This window comes from Anser cygnoides, chromosome 1 (genome assembly GCF_040182565.1).
Source record: "Anser cygnoides isolate HZ-2024a breed goose chromosome 1, Taihu_goose_T2T_genome, whole genome shotgun sequence".
Lineage (NCBI taxonomy): Eukaryota > Metazoa > Chordata > Aves > Anseriformes > Anatidae > Anser > Anser cygnoides.
In genome coordinates, this window is record NC_089873.1 from 93,177,830 (window position 1) to 93,198,468 (window position 20,639).

General features: G+C 41.5%; 1 protein-coding gene across 6 annotated transcripts in view; it reads right to left on the reverse strand.

Moving 5' to 3' along the window:
- ALCAM (activated leukocyte cell adhesion molecule) overlaps positions 1–20,639 on the reverse strand; it is a 117,310-nt gene that overhangs the window by 27,674 nt on the left and 68,997 nt on the right. For all 6 annotated transcript variants that reach the window (XM_048057229.2, XM_067002773.1, XM_048057234.2 and 3 more), the window contains exons 2-4: positions 7,217–7,317; positions 4,654–4,873; positions 161–225 (exon numbers count right to left, since the gene is read on the reverse strand). In XM_048057229.2, coding sequence (XP_047913186.2) covers positions 161–225; positions 4,654–4,873; positions 7,217–7,317 — 386 coding nt within the window. The remainder of the gene's footprint in view (positions 1–160; positions 226–4,653; positions 4,874–7,216; positions 7,318–20,639) is intronic.

Genomic DNA, 20,639 nt, shown 5'->3' on the forward strand with positions numbered 1-20,639 from the left:
CGTTCTGTGCTCAGTCTGGCTACACAACACGATTTCCCACAGGCACAAATGCACATGCACCCTCTCTTAGTCTCAGTCCATCACCTCTCTCCGTCTCAACTGCAAAGGAACTTTGGGCAGCCTTCAGACGTATAACTTTGAGGGATAATGCTGCTCTTACCATTTTTAGCTTCTCTGTTTCTAAGAAGTCTGCTTGATGCAAGATTTCTGGTTGAGAAGGTTGCTCTAAAACATAAATAGGACAAAAGCACCAGTGTCAGAAGAACAAACAGTTTTTTTTGAAAAAGCAAACATTACCAGAAGATGTGTGAACTTTAAGACTAACTAGAACAACCTGTGCTGCTATAGTCTTGACTATATTTTGCCATTAAAAAAAAGAAAGAGATACTTCTACCCCAATATCAGCAAATGGACTGGAGAGGAAGAAAAAACACTATCTTAAAATGTGTCATACTTTCCATAATGAATTCCATGCTTCCTGATAATATAAATTTTAGCCAGGCAAACTGTTCAGTACCTGGGAGGAGAAAACCTGCTCTGTTGTATCTGATTTATGTGACACACATGCTGGAGAAGGAACCAATGGTACAAAAACCACAGCAACATTAAAGCAGCTTTACTATGGATATTACTGTAGCTGAGCTGCCACTTTATAAAGGAACAAATTCAACTGGATCATTCTTCTAATGCTTATTTTTCCTAGTGGGTATTGTTACATTTAGGAAATTCAGACGACAGAAGTAGGTGTAATTACTTTAACTAATTTAAAGTTGCTTATGACTCCCTTAAAAAAAATAAACTTTTTCTTCAGTGCCAATGTGTCTTCTTATAAAGTTTTTTAATGGTAGACGGACCTCTTAGCTTGCCAAAGTGGAGGATCTATCAGCATTTCCATCATAAAAAAGCACTTTCTACAGACTATATAAGTTGTCTGTTAAAATAGTTTGGCCTGAAGCCCGGAATGCAAATTCTTATCTCTAGAAGAGATGGTTTTTCCCCCAATTTCTAAAAAAAGTGGGGAGGAGTGAGAGGGAAAAATAAATCAATGTTTGCACAGTCAAAGAAATCTTTGCACTCTAACTGTATTGCTTAAATAAGTATATGCATTATATACTTTTACAGACTGACACATCCTTAGCCACGCCAGCTTACAAAATCTTTTTCCCCAAATCAAGCTCCCTTTGAAGTACTGCCAGCATTCCCAACCCCAGCAAATTCCATGCCAGCTTGCCAGAATTTCAACACCCTGGTGAAGTTACTCATCTGCAGGTGTACTGCTCCTGCTGTGGCAGAGACCGCAAGCTTACGTGTTTCCCCAAGAATTCACTTGCTTGGTGTGCATGTGTATATGTGTGTATGTACACAAATGCACAGATACTCTTCGCTTGGAAGCCAAAATGGAACAGGAAGAAAAGCTCAAAAAGGAAATGAAAGGCAATAAAGAAGCTATTTATCTGACATTCTCAAAGAACTTGCTTGTGGCAAAAAAAAAAAAAAAAAAAAAAGAAAAGAAACAGTGGAAGCTAAGCACCAAACCCATCACGATGTCTTCAAAGGGCTAACAGAGTAAACAATATTTTTTAAAGCCATGTGCATGTTTATTTCTTTTGTTAGTTATAAAGGAAAATGGTTAACCTATTTCTGTAAGAACCTGCCAAGGACAAAGCATTTTCATGTCAATTCAAGCAAATTAGGTTTTACAAGACCAGTAACAGGCCTTCTGGTTTAGATTTTCTGGTCCCATAACCAGGAATAGTTTGTTTCCTGTCACAGTCACCAGCTGATCGAATCAAACCACACAGCCTTCCCCCAACTTTCCCTCCTGTCATCTCTCTTTTCCCCCAGGACTGCTCTCTGTGGCCATTCAGGAAGACCTCCGCTGTGCTCTGTACACCACCTGCATCCTTTGCACAAAGGGAGTCAGTCAGAGGCCCGCCGGTTCTGCGCCTTTTGCTACGTGGGTGCCTTGGTTCCCCTGCAGAAGCTGGGGATGAGAGGCTCCACCTGCGGCCTCAGAGCAGCCGCTGAAAGGAGATTCCTGCTGCCAGATCCCAGCAGCCACCGCACACGTGCGAAGGTAATTTGCTATAAAAGACTTACTTGGCTTTTACTTTCTACAGCGAGATGAAATTTTAAGCTTAGCAGCAGCAGAAGACACTTTGGGAGGTTTACAGCTTCAGCACACAGCTCATCTCTCAGCTGAGAGCTCGCCTGAGCACTCTGCAACCCCACACAGGTACTACGATAGGAGGCTCACTGCCTGCGCCAGCCAAATATCGGTGCTGCTGGACAGCAGCTAGTGTCTGCGCGGCTGCTCTGCTGGAAACTGTGTCCATTTAATTCCAGAGAAAGAAGCTGACGGGATCCATCTGGAAAGCTGGTAGAGCTTGTTTGAGTAGTCCAGTGAGTGTGACTAGCAGGTGGGATCTGTGCAATGAGCCATTTTGGCTCGTTAGCCCTGAGCTAATCAGGTAGCAACAGCTGGGGGTGTGACAAGCTCCAGTGAAACCCAGCTTTAGTCAAGCCTTCTGGGACAGGGCTGAGTTTCAGATACACAAGTCTTTTGGTTTATGAGGGTTTGCACCACGGTAGCTTAGCTCTGTATCTGTGGTTCAAGGAGCTTAGAAACTCCACTGAAGAAATGAAACACCACTTAGAAGTACCACTGAATAAATGAAGCTTGCAGGCTACTCTTAACTCTTTCATAATTAAAACAAGCAAGAGCAAAAACTGAAAAGCCCCCAACCAGTCTCAAGGAAGTTAAACGCACAAATATGTTATGAGAGCCCTAAATAAAGTTGTGAACTCAAAATGAAAAACTGCAAAGGTAACTCTTTCTTGCCATGCTATGTCAACCACATTACGTATGTGCCATCCTCCACTCTTGTTTTCCTCAGTAAATAGAAGCTTTCTCTATTAGTATTAATGCATACTATAAAATATACAAGCTGTGCTCCATGGCTGAGTTAGCATTGTGTTAATATTTAGTACAGTACACAGTAATTCGAGCCGTTAGTATTTAGTTCACCATATACCACTGTCTCATCTACATATTTACTGCTGTGCGATAAGTAAACATGATAATTCTTTATCATTTCCTTTGAAGCACTGAGTTTACTATGCGTGCACTGAGCGCGCTTGTCCCTGTCATCATTAATTCACTTGTTCTTACAGTCAAATGCAAAGTGAAACATGGGAAAGGGAATTATTGTTGACTCCTTATCTACCTTCAAACTCATTTATGTCATTGACAAACTTCTGCCAAGACAACACCGCAGCCTTCCTGACACCTTCTCCCAGAGAGAAGCACAGGATTTCCCTTCTAAAACATATTCTTGTTGTTTAAGCAAAAGTGTGGTTTGTTTGAAACTGCAGCATGTACAAATGCTAACCTTAGCTTCAGCTGACCTACATCCCTAAAAAGGAGCAACCAATGCCCTTCCACTGGGCGGTTCAGCTTTCGAGGGAATGTGTTTCAGCTCTGAATCAGGTTTGCCAATGCTCGTGTCTGACCAGAGCAGGACTGCTCTGGTTCACACTGCAGATCAGCCTCACAGCATGTAACCTGGGTTCCTATGGGTGCAATGAAACCAGAACACATGCTTCAGAAATTCCCTTCATGCTTCCCACAAACAGTGCATGGGACCAGACCACGTCTAGTTCTAAGTTCCCCATAACATGTTATTGCTGTGTCCTCAACACCTACAGATCCAATTCTGTGGCTGCAAAACTACTAATCTAGATGTAGCCATTGTCACTAGGACACTGCAGAGCCCAAGGAGACCAGTCCTTCCAAGACTAAAATGACCCTCCGTCAATTGCTCTCAGAGGATGCTCAAAGGTATAAATGCCACGTTACTCCTTCAACAGACCAGATGTTGAGACCTCAAATTTGACTTCATTAATCATAAAGAGGAGGATCTTCAGAAGCTGCTGGAAAGAAGCCTCAGGAAGTCAGGCTTCTGAGAGACTTGCTGTTTCACTTAGAACAAACAAATAAATAAAAAAAAAAAAAAAGAGGAAAAAAACCACCCAGCACTCTTGGAAGTCTCCACTGTGATCAAGTAGTTGTAGTGATATCAAAATGGTAATATACTTTGCAGCTCTTTCTTGCTCTAAAAGAGAACTGCAGCCTGGTATGCCTCCTGGTAGTTCAACAGGGAATAAAGTAAGAATTTGGGGCTAGCAGCTGGTTTTCCAACTCCTCGCTCACTCAAAGGTCATGCCACTGCATACTGGCTGCTTGGAGTTGCTTTAAACCTCTACACTGATCTAACCCTTTAGACCACACATGGTTAATGCTTCTCTCCTGCATAAAAATTTGTTTAGAGAACAAATGAAAAATAATCAGTGCTAATTTTACATTTTTGATTTCCAAGGCCAAATGACATCACATAAGTGAGTCATTATCAAAGTCTAAAATTCTCTTTGAGCCAGCACTTATCATGAATAAACTGTAAGTGCAGGCAGTCCTGTTACGTAAATGCTACCAGTAGATTACATTTTGAAAGCTGCAGAAATTTGCTAGTCTTAGTAATGTACTCAGCAAAGCTTACTTTCTTGGCTTTAGTCTTTCCCTTAAATAAAAGTTTTCTTAATTTATGATTCAGATACTGATGAAGGTTAACAGTAGTAACAACGAGATTTACTTACTGAAGACTTTGACTATCGTTGGCTCTTCGGAAACATCGTCTTCTGTTACTAGCATACATACAAATCTCTTTTCATCACTGATTCTTGCATTCCTGATGGATAATGTATAGTTTTCTGAGAGACTCAACCTGTTTTTGTAGTCTGGTACATCATCATACTGTACATTTTTTTTTGTTGATGATCTGAAGGCAATAAATACTGGAGATCCATTTGGCATTTCCTATAATAAAAGGATAAACACCTCTATTTTGCATGAACACTCAGATTAATTTTAGAAGTTCCTGAAGATCTGCAATTGGTACAAAACCATAATTTAAAAAATCTTTAAAATACATGACATTACTTTTTGCTGATTAACTTCTGCTGCACAAGCAAGAAATTCAGTGTTATATGAGAGCTAGTCTAAGACTGCTGTTGTACATGTTGAGAATATCATCAGCAGAAGTAATTTCAGTCCTTTGACTCAAACTGCAGCACAACACAGGGCTTTCTGAGATCAAGGCTGGTGTTTCTGGCACCACCTGACTCTGTGTATATGAAAAACTCATTTGAAATAGAAGCCTTCATGAGCTGGGCTCAAAAGCTTCAGTTTCCCTTTTTTCATGATTGTTTTACATATTCATATTGTTTGTCTGGGATATTCAGACTTCATTCCAAATGCAGGATTTAATCAGGCATTACTGCCTATTTTATTCTAAATTAGGTTTTAGCTTTCTTTTTTTCCCTTTTGTCTTTAAAGGGCCCAAGAGCTTGTGGCATGGGAATATACATACAATCAAATACTTTTATTTATGCACTTCAGGATAATCTGAAAAAAATAATTTTGTAGACATCCTCCTATTGATACGATCCATATCAATCAGTATGCAGTTGCCATCCTACGAAGGAATACAAAATTGAGAGCATTGCACAAACCTACTGTATCAATATTTTATTTTCATGATACCAAGTTACAAGCTGAGTGGTGTGGGCTTCAATTTCCCCCCTGCACAGAGAAGGGACAAGACAATGTCCCCCTCTAAATACAGTGAGGAGAAAGGTTGAATCCAACTCTATGTTCAGTACTGTGCTGAGGGCTGAAAAAGGTTTTAGTTCCCTTTTATCCTTTGCACCTTGCAGCACTGATAGCAGCAGTGCTCCCAGCACAATATCTCAGCTTGACTGCAGAGCCCACAAAAGCATGACGACGCTGTGACAGGAGATGAGTGGTGTCAGAGCCAGGGCTGGGAGCAGGAGACAACACTTAATGTGAAGCTCAAATTCCCTTATAGTCTTTTTCCCTCTCTCACTTTCAAGTCTTGGATTATTCCAGGTGTCTGTCACACAGGAAAGAAGGCATCGCCTTAGCTTTATACACAAGAAGTTGGCTGTCAAGCACAAACGAGCTCTTAACTCTTCAAGCCCAAATGGGATTCCTCTTTCTATTGATGAAATAATCACCCTGCCAAAAAAAAACAAACCCGCAAACCAACGAACCCTCCCCACCCCAAAAACAAGTGTTAACAGCTGGAAGCTGCCCTGGAAGAGCTGGTACCAGCTTCACTTGGTTGTATGTTGACTATGTCACCAATTTCTTACAAACTGCAGCTGCTTTTTTCACATCAAGTTTGTGTCCCTTCCCATCAGCAGCAGATGGTACCAGTGACGCGTCCACACACTTAGGCCAAGCTGTAATGCCTCCTTTTGCTGACTGGTGCTCATCACTTGTCTGAGATAAGCAACCCAAATGCACCTTTTCTTAAGTAGCCTTGCATCTATCTTCGCAGAGGTGGACTTGTGTCTTCCCAAGATTTCTGACTTTGCATCCCAAAACATATTTGCAGAGCAGGAATTCTCAAGTGCATGAGGTCTGTAAAATCTGCAAACCTCTAGGTACAAGGGAAAGAGGTAGGTGGATGGTGCAGTAACAACAGAGACAGATCCTTCTACTTTAAAATAGACTGGTGGATGCCATTGAAATAGAGAAAACTACATAATTTTAAATCCACTGTCAGAGTTGAAATCACTTGTTGCTGGTAACATTTTGGTTTGGAGCACGCAAGGAGATTTAGATCAACTTTGCAGAAGCAGGGAAAACAGGCAGGGTAAGACCACTGCAGCTCCACTAAGGTCAGCTCCACATTCCTCCCTGTGCATAAAATACACTCAGCCATGAAACGATGCTGAGACGGCAACTATCACATCAACCAAGCACGGGGACAGCATTTTCCTGGGGATGAGGCAGGCCCTGCCTCAGGCAGCCTGCTTCAAAAGCATTCAAACATACAGCGGTGGCTCTGTCAAGCTAGTGAGATGCTGCTGGGTAACATGCCAGATTTCTAACACAGGTTGGCAGAGGACCCCCCGACAATTATTTCACTTGAACAATGAGATTAATTCCTCAAACCTCTCATCTATACTTGGCAGAAGTTATACAGCTGGGAATCTAGCAGTCTTTCACGCAGAAATAAAAACCTTTGCATATGAGGCAGAAATCCTATCAATTGGAATCCTGTAGCCTCCTGCACAAAAAATATACATCGCATACCAGCTCTAACGAAAAAAAAAAGTAAGCTATACTTACATATTTCCATTTTCCAAACATAAGACCATCTGGTACTTCTAGACGACAAGGCATGGTAATAGTGTCTCCATATACTGCATTTACTGTATACAATCCCAGAGCTAGAGAAGAAACAGAGAAAGAGAGGAAATAATTAAAGCGTTTTCTTGAATTCCAATACGCTAACATTTGGTGCATAGTTACTACAAAAAAAAAAAAAGCCACGTTCTTTGTAAACGGTTATTTTCCAGCATGCAGGGTTCATCCCAAAACCTCTAACAAAGCAGGATTCCTGCCACTACATTAGTTTACTTAAACATTAAGCCCTTCTTGGACCCACGTTTCCTGCTGCTGTCAGGAGGAGCCACGTGAATTTTCAGACAGGGTTTCACCTGCTCCATTGGATGACCACGCACACTACAGTCAGTATGCACAGCTAGCATTACAAACTCGGACCTTGAGAAGGAAAACCCCAAAACATTTATTGTATGAAAAATTGGCCACTCCTGCCTGGAGGGGTTACGCTGCAATGCTCTGCTGTGATGAGGCCAGCCGACAAGCCTTACCCTGATTGCTGCACTACATTAAAAACTTAGAAAAGAAAGAAAGAAAAAGAGAGTGTTATTTGAGTGCTATGTTCCCTTAAGCCTGGGAGACAAACTAGTCTGTACATTGAGGTTTTGGAAAACTGAAGTGAAATGGTTCTATGAATTATTTAAAAATAGCTTTTTAGAAACCTCAGCACAGTGTTATTGTGCTAATGCATACGATTCACAGGGTAGAAGTGACCCACTTATTTTCATTGTCCAAAACATGCGAACTGAACAAAACCAACAGGCCCTTAAGTGAAGAACTGTTAAAATGCAAGGGAGTTTCAAGCAGAAGATGTTAAAACTCTGTGCATTTGCCACGATTTCGCTGTGCAACATTTCTTGGCTCCTATTTTTAGCAGCCACCCCTGCTCTCGGGGAAGCCCAGTGCTCCTTACACCGCAGCCCCACCAGCTCGCTGCTGGGAGGTTTTGGGCTGGCCTCCGGTGCTCGCTCGGCGCCACGGAGCAGGCACGGTGGCTGCCAGCTCTTGCCCACACGTCTGCGGCTTTGGCCAGGGTCTTCTGCCCACAGAGTCAGGACCCTCCCCATGCTCTGCCTTCATTTGCAGCTGAAGCTGCATCGTTACGGGCTTGCTGCCAGAGAAACATTCTCTAAGAGACAGTAGTGGGATGCTAGTGATGTGGCCACGGCTGCAGCAGCACCCCATCCTTCTCGCAGGCGTAAATTTTTCTGGTGATTCAGCCCTTCTTGCTCGTGCTGGAGAATGGGCTGAGCAAACCTGTTCCCAGGTGCCCCCGAAGACCTGAGCCACAGCCCCTTCATCGTTCCATGAGTCTTGAAGCAGCCACTGGGATGACCTGACAGTTCTCTTCCTTCTGCATGTATACTCTGTGGGGAGACTTTCCCTAGGGAATTGCTTTTCCTTGAGTAATTTTCAAAGATCCAAACCTTGAACTCCTTGCCCGTAACTTGAATTAGACAGACTCCAGAACATTTTTCCTCAGGTGAGGACTTCTGAGCTCGCAGTGAGCACCAGCCAATACTCGTCATTTGCATCACTGTGACAATTAGGCTCTTCTCTATTTTCTGTTGTACTACATGGAGAAATACTATTCCAAAATCCTTCCTTAGAGAAGCTTACAGCCTAGACGACATCATATGGTAGAGCAGAGAAGCAGGCAAGCAAGCTGGAGCTTGATGGACTAGTGGAATTCAATAGGTAAGAGGCAACAGCACTGGCACGTACCATAAAATTTCTTTTCATCATAGCAAGCCGTATCAACTAAGCAACTGCTAATCTTCTGACGCTGTTATATATTTGGTCACAAACATGCTTTGGGTACATTATTCCCATTATAAGGGCTGCATGCTCTAATTTGCTGTGGTTTGCTTTCTAACTTACAATGGCAGTTGGTCCACTAGATGGCGCTGAATAAGTGCACACTCTACAAGCAAAGCACAAATTTTTGGAGAGAGCAGCTAACTTTAATTTTAATGAAATAGGACCGACGTTTTATGAAATCAAACTACAAACAGAAGTAAAATTCAAAACAGGAATATTTTTTCCCCATGACCCTCCCTTGCATTCATCCTCGTTCTGGTCTTCACGAGGGGGACCACACAACTTGGGCTTTGCCAGCTGAATCCTAATGTTCATTTCAGCTAGAGCAGGAAAGCAGCCCTTTTTGGTTCCTCTCTCCCACGGGTGCAAAATTACAAGAGACTTGCAAATCTTTATTCCACTGGTAACCAGGTTAGTACTCATTCAAATTCCAGGCACTAGTAACTTGAAATTCTGTAACAGCATTTTGCATCACACGGAAAACCAGAAACCGCTCTTTCGGCTAGCAGATATGCTCCGTCATTAGGGAAAAACAAAATAACCCTGTGGGATCTGCAAGGCTGTTCGCTACTGTTCTCTCCTAGGCAGTCGTTTAACCCCTGCGAGTTGCTAAGGTAACAAGCATAGGCCACCAAATACTTGACAAACAGCCCCAGGAATGTGAATGAAACTGTTTCTGGAAAGGATTTACGTTTGTAGCATTCAGAGCAGGTAATCAATGAATGGCCTGATAAATGGAAAGCCTGGCCTCTGATTTTGAAGAATTCTTTCATCTGAGATGCATTCCTTCAAATGGAAAAAACCCTGCAAAATCACGTCTTGTTGACATAAGTTCTGCCTAAACTAAACCATACAGTTTTCTAGGAATTTAATAAAGAATGAAAAAAAAAAATAGGTTTTACTTTACATGCAGAGAAACAGTCTTCAGAAAAACACAAAAGGTCCTGCAGTAAAATTTTCTCCTTCCTCTTCTGTAGGGAGAAATCTAGGACATTTAAGGAGTGCAAACAAGTTGAACAACTGCAAACTTTCACAGCAGGAACTGCAGTAATCTTTGCAAAACAACTTTGCAAACCAATACGTTACAAAGCAAACAAACAAAAAATCTCAACAAATGTAGAAATTCCTCTTTGTAGCTATTAGATGCATTTGTAAAATGGTGCAATGGAGAGGAAAATGACTGCTTTAACTACAGAATAATGCCTACCATTTATTTTTTATTTTTTGGACATAGACTCCAGCTCATTTGAAGACAGAGAAAATGAAAGAGAGACTACAAATACATAGCAAATTGTTCCATGCCCTAACACCACCCTGGGTCAAGGTCAAGGCCCTCATATCTCATTAACTGCAGGAGGGAGCGAAGGCAATTGTAGGGAATAACAGCAAGAAGTCACCAAACATCATTCCCTGCCCTGGTGCATTTCTGATACAGCTTTCTATGGCTAATTAAGACTTTAACCTGCTCCCCTACATGATTTTCAGATGTTGTCTTCTAAAACTGAGGTAGTATCATTAACAACAACACTAATGCAGAGGCAGGATCTCTTCCCACAAGTGCTGGGGGAAGAAGCACTGCTGAACTAGCTATGGGCTATAGCTATACCCTGAGTTAACCCAGCTCACCTTCCAGTTCCCTATATCCAGGTCTGAGAAGGCTGAGGTACCTCCTAACTCATTTCCCCCTCTTTGACCCAGTGCTGAAGAAACTCCACACGGAGCCAGATTAAACCTTTCTGCATCAGTTCGGACGCGGGAAGAAAGCCGCAGCATCAGGAGGTATTTCAAGTCAGAGAAAGATCCCAGCAGGATGCTGCTAAATTGAGATGACATTTGCTGCTGACGCTATTAATTACGGCACTTTCCACGTCCCCGTGGCAGTGCTAACTGGCATCCTTCTTTGTCCCCCTCTCGGCATGTGTTGCCCAAGGGAAGAACTGAGCAGTTACTACCCACAGACTTGGGTGACAAAACCCAAAATCTGACTAGTTGATCAGAAGCTTAGAGGCAGAGGAGGGGCTATTACTGTTTTCTTTTAGATCTTCATCAAGAGTGCATGATGCAGGTCATAATTTAGACTAATTATTATTTTTTAAATCAGTGGGGTTACATAAGAGGAATGATTAGAAGGCGAATATCTAAAAATCAGGAAAACTGATGTTTTTTTCCAAGGTAACAACAAAAGCTGTAGGAGGTGTGTGGGAAGTTGCCATGTTTCCCACCTCTTTCTTCCATCTGAAATATTGGATGCTTGTCTTGCAGAAACCCCTTTTTGAAGTGCTTAAAGGTAACATTTGTAGGAAAATGTAATACAGACCACAGGCTGTTCAAAGACCCTTTAGATGCAAGATTCACCAGAGACCGTGAACTTGTGTCCAAAAATATGAGTAGCAGAGGTACTGCCTGAAATGCACCTTCACCTACAGGCTCAGCTGCCTCAAAGTGCAGCTTAATTCCACTCAGTAAAGCGAAGGACATTTGGGAAACTGAGCCTCCCTCAACACCTCAGAGTCTACCAGTTTAACTGATGCTTTATATGCCCAAAGACATCCTACCTTTTCCTTCTCCACCTGATTTTTTACTGCTGATGCTCCTGACCCTGAAAGGTTCAGCAATGATGCTTCCCATTACACTTCCTCAGGAGCAAGGTCTCAGAAGACAGCAGGACACCGGTGCCTGTGCTATTGGCATGCTCGTAGGCAGAGGAGGTCAATTCACATCCTCCAGAACGGAAGTGTCCAAAGCAAAGAGCTATTGTGTTATTTAGTGCCTACTTCAGAAACTGCCAGTTAAATTTGGCACTCCAAATCTTTAGTTGAGATTTCGTCCCTCTCAGCTTATCTCGAAGTAGCCCAGGTTAGCTCGTATGTAATACATTGTGGGAGGCTAAAAAGATTTGCCTAATGAAATAAAGATTTTATTACGTTTCTTGTTATCAGCTTTGAAGTATCCACAGGCACATTTTTCTTTCTGCCTTCCCCTCCATTTCCTAATGGGATTTCAGGTACATAGCTATACGTGGGTCTTCTTGAGCATCCATTTAGGTACCAGCCAGGAAATGTCAGTACTTCACAAAGACAGTAATTGCATGTTCTTGAGATCAGAAAATTGCCTTTTATTAACAGAGTTTTATTCTATTGACAAAGCAGTATTTGAATGACAGCTGGGTGTTGGTGCAATGCAAAAGGTATGAGCAAAAACTGTCCAGCTTTGAATGAGTTGGGACTTGGCTTCCTGTCCCAACTGTTTGTTGATGCTGACCATGCTTTATGGTGACTTTAACGTTGAAAACTAATTTTCATTTAATTACAAGCACTATTTAGAAAGAAAATTAAGAGAGTTCACAGAATGGTTAAGGTTGGCAGGGCCCTCTGGAGGCCATCTGGTCCAACCCCTGCTCACTAAGGTACACCCACAGCAGGCTGCCCAGGCCCACCTCCAGGTGGCTGTTGAAGATCTCCACGGAGGAGACTTCACCACTTCTCTGGGCAGCCTGTGCCAGTGCTCTGTCACCTGCACAGCAAAGATGTGCTTCCTGATGTTCAGAAGGAATCTCCTGTGCTCCAGGTTGTGCCCACAGCCTCTTGCCCTTGCACTGGGCACCACTGAGAAGAACCTGGCTCTGTCCTCTTTGCACCTCCCCTTCAGGTATTTGTACACGTTGATGAGATCCCCTGAGCCAGTCCCTGAATCATCTTGCTGGCCCTAATGCTGGACTCTCCAGTAGCTCCACTTCTCTTTTTGTACTGGGGGTGCAGGGGTGCAGGACTGGACCCAGCACTCCAGGTGTGGCCTCATCAGCACTGAGCAGAGTGGAAGCATTACCTCCCTGACCTGCTGGTGGCACTCCACCTAGTGCAACCCAGGACACTGCCAGCCTTCTCTGCTGCTGTGGCACATTGCTGTCTCATGTTCCACTTGGTGTCCACCAGCACCCCCAGGTCCTTCTCTGCAAAGCTGCTTTCCCCCAGCTCAGCCCCCAGCCCATACTGCTGCATGGAAGTTGGACTCTTCAGATAGTACTCAACTTCCAACTACTTTTCTTCTCTCCCTTTTCTTTGCCTGGCAGAAAGTCACTTTTTCAGAAAAACATGCCACGGAAAACATGGGATGCACTTTAGGAGGTCAAAAGACTGATTAAACAAGGAAAAAAAAGCGTTATCAAAATTCACACACATGACAAACCCTGTTTGAGATTGGTGGGTATGATCGTTCCTTATTTTGTAAGTTGGGCATCAAAACACAGAAGCAGGGCAAACACTTCAAGAAAATTCAAACACTGATTATCTTCATCTTACATATATGATTAAGAGCAAGCGTGTGTTTGTGGATGTTATCAGGTTATATAAACAATGTATTTCCTACCTCGCCTTGTTTAAATAGTGAAAAAAATCTACACACCAGTGACTAAGAATATTACTTACAGGAGAGTCGTCAGTATTATTAAAGATGGAAACTAACTTCACAAAAACATATCCAGAGGAATTTAATGTAATATGCTTTTAAAACTACGTAACAGAACTTGCTGAAAGGTTTCTTGCACTTTATCACAGCATTCTTTCAACATTTTCTCATCCCCGAATAATATTAGAGTTCAGGCAATTTTAACACCAAAGGACAAAAAAAAAATCCTTTATCATCTTCTAAGCACTGACGCAATGGATAGCAATTACCCTTTGGAACCATCAGTGCTTACTTGAGCTCTGTGAAGATGTGAAGTAACTGAATGGGAATGCACATTCACCTTTTTTTCTTTTTTTTCTTTTTTTAATTTTTTTATTTTGGCAAGACACAACTCAAAACATGGTTTCTACTCTGGAAGATGTTAAATTTCCTTTTTGACAAGCTGGTCAAAGAAACACCTACTTAACTAAAGATACAAGCTGTCAAACCCAAACAGGCATGCTTATGTGCTTAACACTAATTTTGGCAAGTACAAAGGCAGATTAGGGAGGTGGGGCTTGGCACCCAGCAAACCCAAGCCATCAGACAGTACTGAACAGGGAACAGGCAGAGTAGAAACGCTGACAGCACCAGAGCTGGAGAGCACCAAATATCAACATATTTCAGGTATCATTACCCTATACAAAGCAGTATGCTTGTTGAAACATTCAGAAGTTTTCCTTATAAAGGGGGAAAAATACTAAAGAAAACATGTCAACATTTACGATGGGGAAGAAAAATAAAACTGAAAAATTAATAGCTGTGAAAAGGGTGGTAAGGGGCTCATGCTTTATCTGAAATCACAACTTGCAAGTTGCACTGCAAAAGTTGTACGTGGCTGGGAAAGTTGGGAGGGATTTTTTGTGTTAAGCCAGCAAGTGTGAACACACATCCCAAATCACTCTTTACATCTTTGAACTTTTAAAATGTTGTCAAGCTATACCGCTAATAACTAATATTGTTCTCCTGGTTTCAATTTCTACATAAATCATTCAAATGGTTTCCTTCTCAGTACAAAGAGACCATCTATAACTTGCTCAGATGTCCTGTTACATCTGACTGCGCGGGCTCCATCGTGTTGCCAACAAAGAAACCCCCAGCCACCTCCTCCATCTCAGGGCAGGAGGAGGAAGGACAACATGTCCTTCTCACTGGTATTTCACCCTGCAGTTCAGCCAGTCGTGCGCATCGTGGGAACCACAGTTTTCTTCAGCTGTCACTATACTTATACATGCATACAGCTTGGCTTTCTGTGTAACCTTACGGGTGAGCTCAAGACTGGGACTTCCATGAGTTTAGGTAGAATAGTCATGCAAAATCCCACTGAGCACTACAACCACAATTTTCAAAGTCCACACAGGACTCTGGGTGGCACCTAACTGCTGCTTATCTCACTGAGGGCTATTTCTGTGCTGAGATTTCAAAATTTCCAGCTGCTTCAGTACTTGGGCAGCAATTTTCCCCACCTCCCACACCAGAATACAGCTTTCCTATCTGCATGTTCCCTTTGTGCAAGCTTTGTTTGTGGCTTGGTTTGGAATGATTGTAGTGCAAGTTTTTGAGAAGTTTGAGGGAAATTTCAATCCGCAAGGCAGAAGTCTTAGAAAGTTTTGTATTTCCAGGGGCAGACAGCTTTGCAGAAGATGCTAGTGTGCAGTTTACAGGGCTATCATTACAGTGAGTTTGCCTTAGCGATGTTCACACTGAGCACTCCTCTGAACATTTTATATCATCACTGGAGAACGTACAGAAGAAAAGCTTCTTCAGCCTGAATGTACCAAAACTCCTAGATTGCTTATATTATTATAATAATTCTAAATAAACTTTGTCATTTTAGGAGCTTTGAATATTATATATAAGGCAATGATCATGGCAGTAATCATAAAAGCATCAAAACATTTCTAGAATTTTTGATAGGTATGCAAAAGAAATTTGTGCATAGCCATCGTCTCTTAAAATTTGAATATTCCTCATTAAGTGACAAGGATAATGAATTTAAAGTAAAGCAGACACTGCTTTCCAGGTCAGGTAAGCTTTGAAACTACACACAAAAGCATTAGCATCTGCAAAGCTTGAGATCAAATGAGTAGTTCAAAGCTCAGCAACCGATGCAAAATGCTCTGCAAAATTATTAGCATCTACACACAAGCTTTCCTACAGCTCCACTCCAGCCATTGCTACAGCACCCAACTCCAAGAGGCAAGGTATATTTCTAAGACCAGAAGCTCTGAAACTTGACCAGCAAGGCTCTGGTTTGCTTGGGAGTAGTAAGCACATCTCTGCTTTTTAATCCAGCCCCTTTGAAATCAAGAAGACCCCAAAATCTACTACAGAACTGGAAGGAAATCCCATGAAAGACACCACTGCCTTTGTACTGCATGGGATAGCAAAATTTCTTTTTGAAGAGAAAGTCCTAAGCTTTCCAAAGCTAATCCAAAAACAATCACATTTGTTCTACAGATTTGTGCGTCTAAATTTTCAAATTCCTTGAGTAAATCTTACAGACTTAATAAATTACATATATACTGTAAGCAGGTAAAACATAGTGTAATCCAAGCAAGTATCTGCAAATACAGCATAGGGAAAAGAGAGATAACTACTTAAAAATCCCGAATTAGCATAAGGCTAGCAGAAACAATATTTCTACATCTGGATGGAATCATGCTGAAAGACAACATTGGCAAGTTGCAGTCAGAAGTAAAACAAACAAACAAAAAAAAAAAACAAGAAAAAAACACCATACAGTGAAAAAAGCTACTTTTTCACAACTGAAGCTTCAGCAGAAAGACCACTGCTAATGACTCACTTTGATGACAACTTTTACAGTAATTTCTTCAGACAGTTCTCATAACTCAAAGGAAGACAGAAGATGGCCAACACATCTTGATACTTCTGTTCAAGAGGTAGCCATGAATACTAATGGTTTTATGTATTTTTTTCTTTTAAATATCCTAGGAATTTGAAAATTATTAAAATAGTTACCAACATATGGTGTGCTTTTTTTCATTTTTTCATTTTTTTTGAAAAAAGTGTTCCAGCACATCTGTCAAGGCAGTGAGTTGTAGTTTAACAAGGGTTGATGATACAAGCTGTTTGCGAAGAGATGAGCAGCAAAATGGGGAAAAATAGTTCCTGCGTCAATACTGCAGTAAGTTTCAACTTTAAAGGGTACATCTATTTTGGCAGTGGAATCAGCAAAGCCCCTTTATTTTGATGAAACCTCTTCTTTCTGAGGTTAGCCTCTGATTGCTCCCCCAGCATACTTCTTTTCTGCTTCTCAGCTGGCCTTCCAAAACACTCTCCTATTTGATGAAACTACTCTAATTATTTTTCATCTTCTTGCTATGCTAGTCAGCAATGCTGTCAAGTATCCAATAGCTTAAAGGGGCTTAGAAGTTTCTATTAAGTCACAGAAAACCTGTAGCTCAAAAATAACTATCTAAAATCCCCTGAAATCCTGCGTTAAAAAAAAAAAAAAGCAAAAAACCCAACAAAAACACCAAGAACAAGAAAAAAATAAAAAACAACAATAGAAAGTGTACTAAATAAAGAGCTGGCCCTCTTGCTTTTTCATAACCTGGTATTGACAGTGCGGATCAATATACCCACAGGCTAATACTGCAGAAAAAGCACCTAATTTATACATAAATGCTGAATAAAAAGCTAAACAGCGTATGTTTTCCATATCAGAACTATGAGAGATTTTGTTTTGGTACTCCAAGAGTATATTACCCTGTCATCCTAGATTTTTAGTCAATGTCAAGCTGGCAGCACACCAACGGAGAAGGAGGCTGGACTTCTGCCTCCTGCATCCTCCTCCTTGCTTGTGCTGCTTGGCTGTAGAGAGAAGCTCTGGAAACGTGGCTGCACTGAAGCTGAGATAGGAGAGCAGACAGCAGCAGGGGCCAAACCCACTGGCTCCTTCCAGGGGCACGTGGAAGCAAACCTGCTGTTTCTTGTACATGCCACATTTGGGCTTCCTTCCTACCACATGGCTGGGACTTTGTTGCACCCAACCATTAACCTCTTCTCATTGGCCTGCATGGGATCACACCGATGAGAAGAAGCAACTGCAAGACTGCAAGGAAGCAGTCACTGCATCTCGCTTGGTCAGCTACTGTTTGTGGAGAGGTGCAATCGCTGTACCATGCCACGACTTCACCGTTACCACCTGTCAACAAACAACAGGTAGTGCACCAGTGTCCCTGATCCAGGGTGCTCCTTTCCAACTATGGAAAACACAGGAAAACAAGTTTTTGTTCATATGTGTCCACATATGTTAGTAAAGTACACACTAGCTTGTCTACATACAAGCTAGTACATCCCTTCAGATTTTAGTCTGTGACTATCCATAAACAGATAAGAGGACAAAGAGCAGATGGGCCTTCCATTTTTTTTTTTTTATATATTTTTTTTGTCAGGAGTTATGCACTAAGAAATGTATGCCTTTTGCAGTAAGTTCCAACTCTTCCATCAAAACAAAGGTAAAATAGTTCAAACGAGCCCCTAGCTTTGGAAAAGCAGCCCATAAGCATATTTTTCCTTCTCCTGGGATCAGCCAGGTGCGAGGATGCACACACAGACTGCAGCATCATAGAAAATTCTGCCCCTGAAGCCACCTGCTCCCTAACAAACACACGAAGGGCTCACGGCCACGTTCGTACAGCCAATGGCAGCATTGACGCTGGTTGTTTCTTCTCACTCGCCTTCTGCGCCTTCTCTACTTCCACTTCAGAGGAAGTAGTGTGCTTAACATACCTAAGGCTGGGCAGTTCAGGTAACGGAATTATCTGTACCTCCCACACTAAAGGTAAATAAAAATATTGAGCTTCTTAGTAAACAACAACTTATTAAAAATTTATATTTTACAAAAAACGTACTGTCCAAAACATATAAATATTTCTTACATTCCCTTAGGCATGAAGGAACCTCAAGAGAAAATCAACGTACTAGAAAACAAATCAGAGGACCATTTTTGCAAAGAATGAGCAAAAACAGAGAACAATAAATAACTGACCAGATTAATGAATAGTAAACAAATGCAATGGAAAATTTTAGGAATTATGAGAGAAAATCTAACAAGAAATTAGAAAAATTAATGCAGTTAAATCAATGTCACTGTAATCCTTTTAAGCAAAGGAACCGCGACAACAGCCACAGCTCTAAGCCAATTTTCTTGTCTGAATTTTCTGTTTTCTGTCTACAGTCCTCCTTATGGGAAGAGGCACTTCCCTTCTGCCTGTCTAGGATCCTTCCATGTTGAAAATTAATGCCTGACAGTTTTCATGAATCTTTTCCTTTTTTTTTTTTTTTTTTAAACCGTGCTTGTTGTTCCTCTACTTCAAATCATGGTTTGCTCTGATATGTAATCCTGAAACAAAGAAAAAGGACAGACATCTACTATTTTGCATGGTCCAGATCTGCAAACTTCACCCTCGTATTATCAGTGCCTTCACCTGGGCATTTGCTTACTCATGCAAAACTGTCCTAAATTTCACATCCCGACTGCTGTTGGCTTGATGTCTGGTAGCAGCATCCTGCTCTACAGCACAACAGGGTTTTGAGCAAGCAGAGAAGAATCTAGGTGGAAAAGGCATCATTTTGGCTCCTCTTTCTTACTCAGAGCTCTGAAGCACTTGCAAAAGCTGTAACTGTACTGGTGCAATAATAATCCCTTACACCACAATAAGTAGGATATAAAACATTTGGTTAATGCAAGTTTGGCAACTTCCAGAAGTATATGCTGTAACTTCCCCTGCTGCTTTGCTGAGGCAGTCACCTGAAATCAGGTATGCATATGAAAATGAGAAGAATATTTTTACTAACTATCCCTCAACCAGGCTGAGGGGTCCTCAGCTACTTAACAGGCAGTATCCTGCCACGCTTACATACTACAGTCTTATTTGCCAAACCTGCTGCTTGATGTTTTTAGCAGTGTTTACTCCCAAAGCAACGAGCTAGACCCAACCAGCTGAACCAACCACAATCTGTGAATAATGTGTACAGAGTATTGTTTTATGTGAATGAGCTCTGTTTATTTATGGCAAAAAACAAGCATTAAACACCTCAAAAAAAAAAAAAGTCTCATAGAACTCACAGCTTTAAAAGGCATAGATGAAAGGCAGATTTATCCTTCCATAGCTTGGGGTGAGTTGAATAAGCTGTATCAGCTGTAAACAGTAAACAGTAAATGTCCAGCAATTGGTAAATGGAAAGTTTCTGTTTTATGTTCATCAGGTGGCTCTGGTTCAGTGGAAATCCCCCCTGGTTGATGATAGGCTTTTGGCTGCTACATCTGTTTTCCAACTGCATTCCCTACTGATAAGGTAGATGACAAAGCGACACAGATGACATTAATATAGCCTCAGTGGAATCATCAGCGGGTCTTTGTTACCTAGAGACAAGACCTATCATTTCACTGATGGCACAATAACATAGGTGTGAGGGGGGAAAAGCTCATTGAAAGTATAATGTGATAAATCCTTATGATTTATGCTAAAATAAGTGACTGACAGCTCCTTTGAGGCTCTCTTTAGATTTAATGGGCTCCTCACAGACACGGCTTTTTAAATTTCACAGATGCCTGTAGCCAGCCCTGGTACTGGCAACTGTCTGCTGCTGAAGGAGGATGAGCTGAAACAGATGTGCTCTTTCAGTAACAGGAGAAAACAGCAGCACCTTTATCTCTAAAGTTTTGTCTTTGCCTGTCTTAACCAGTATCCTGAAAATTAACAGGCGTGGCAGCAGCACAAACAAACTACATAAAAATTAAATAGTCATCATTACACAGACTCTTATTCAATAGTGAAACATGATCTGCACTGATCTGCAAATACGTAAGGCTGGTATGATTTCACTGCCTATCATTTCTATTTGCGGAGACTACTGACGTGCAATGGTATGAAATGCTGCCAAATACTGGGGTCTGTTTCAACCCCGTATGTATTCACATATGTACATGCATATGTAAGCTAGCATCTGATGTGCTGTTAATTTTCTTCAATGTGTGATTTCTGTATTGTTTTGAAAAAAAAAACAACAACTGCTTAAAATAATGCTGTGTATATAAAAATGCTGAAAAGGACCACTCAACTGCAGATCTAAT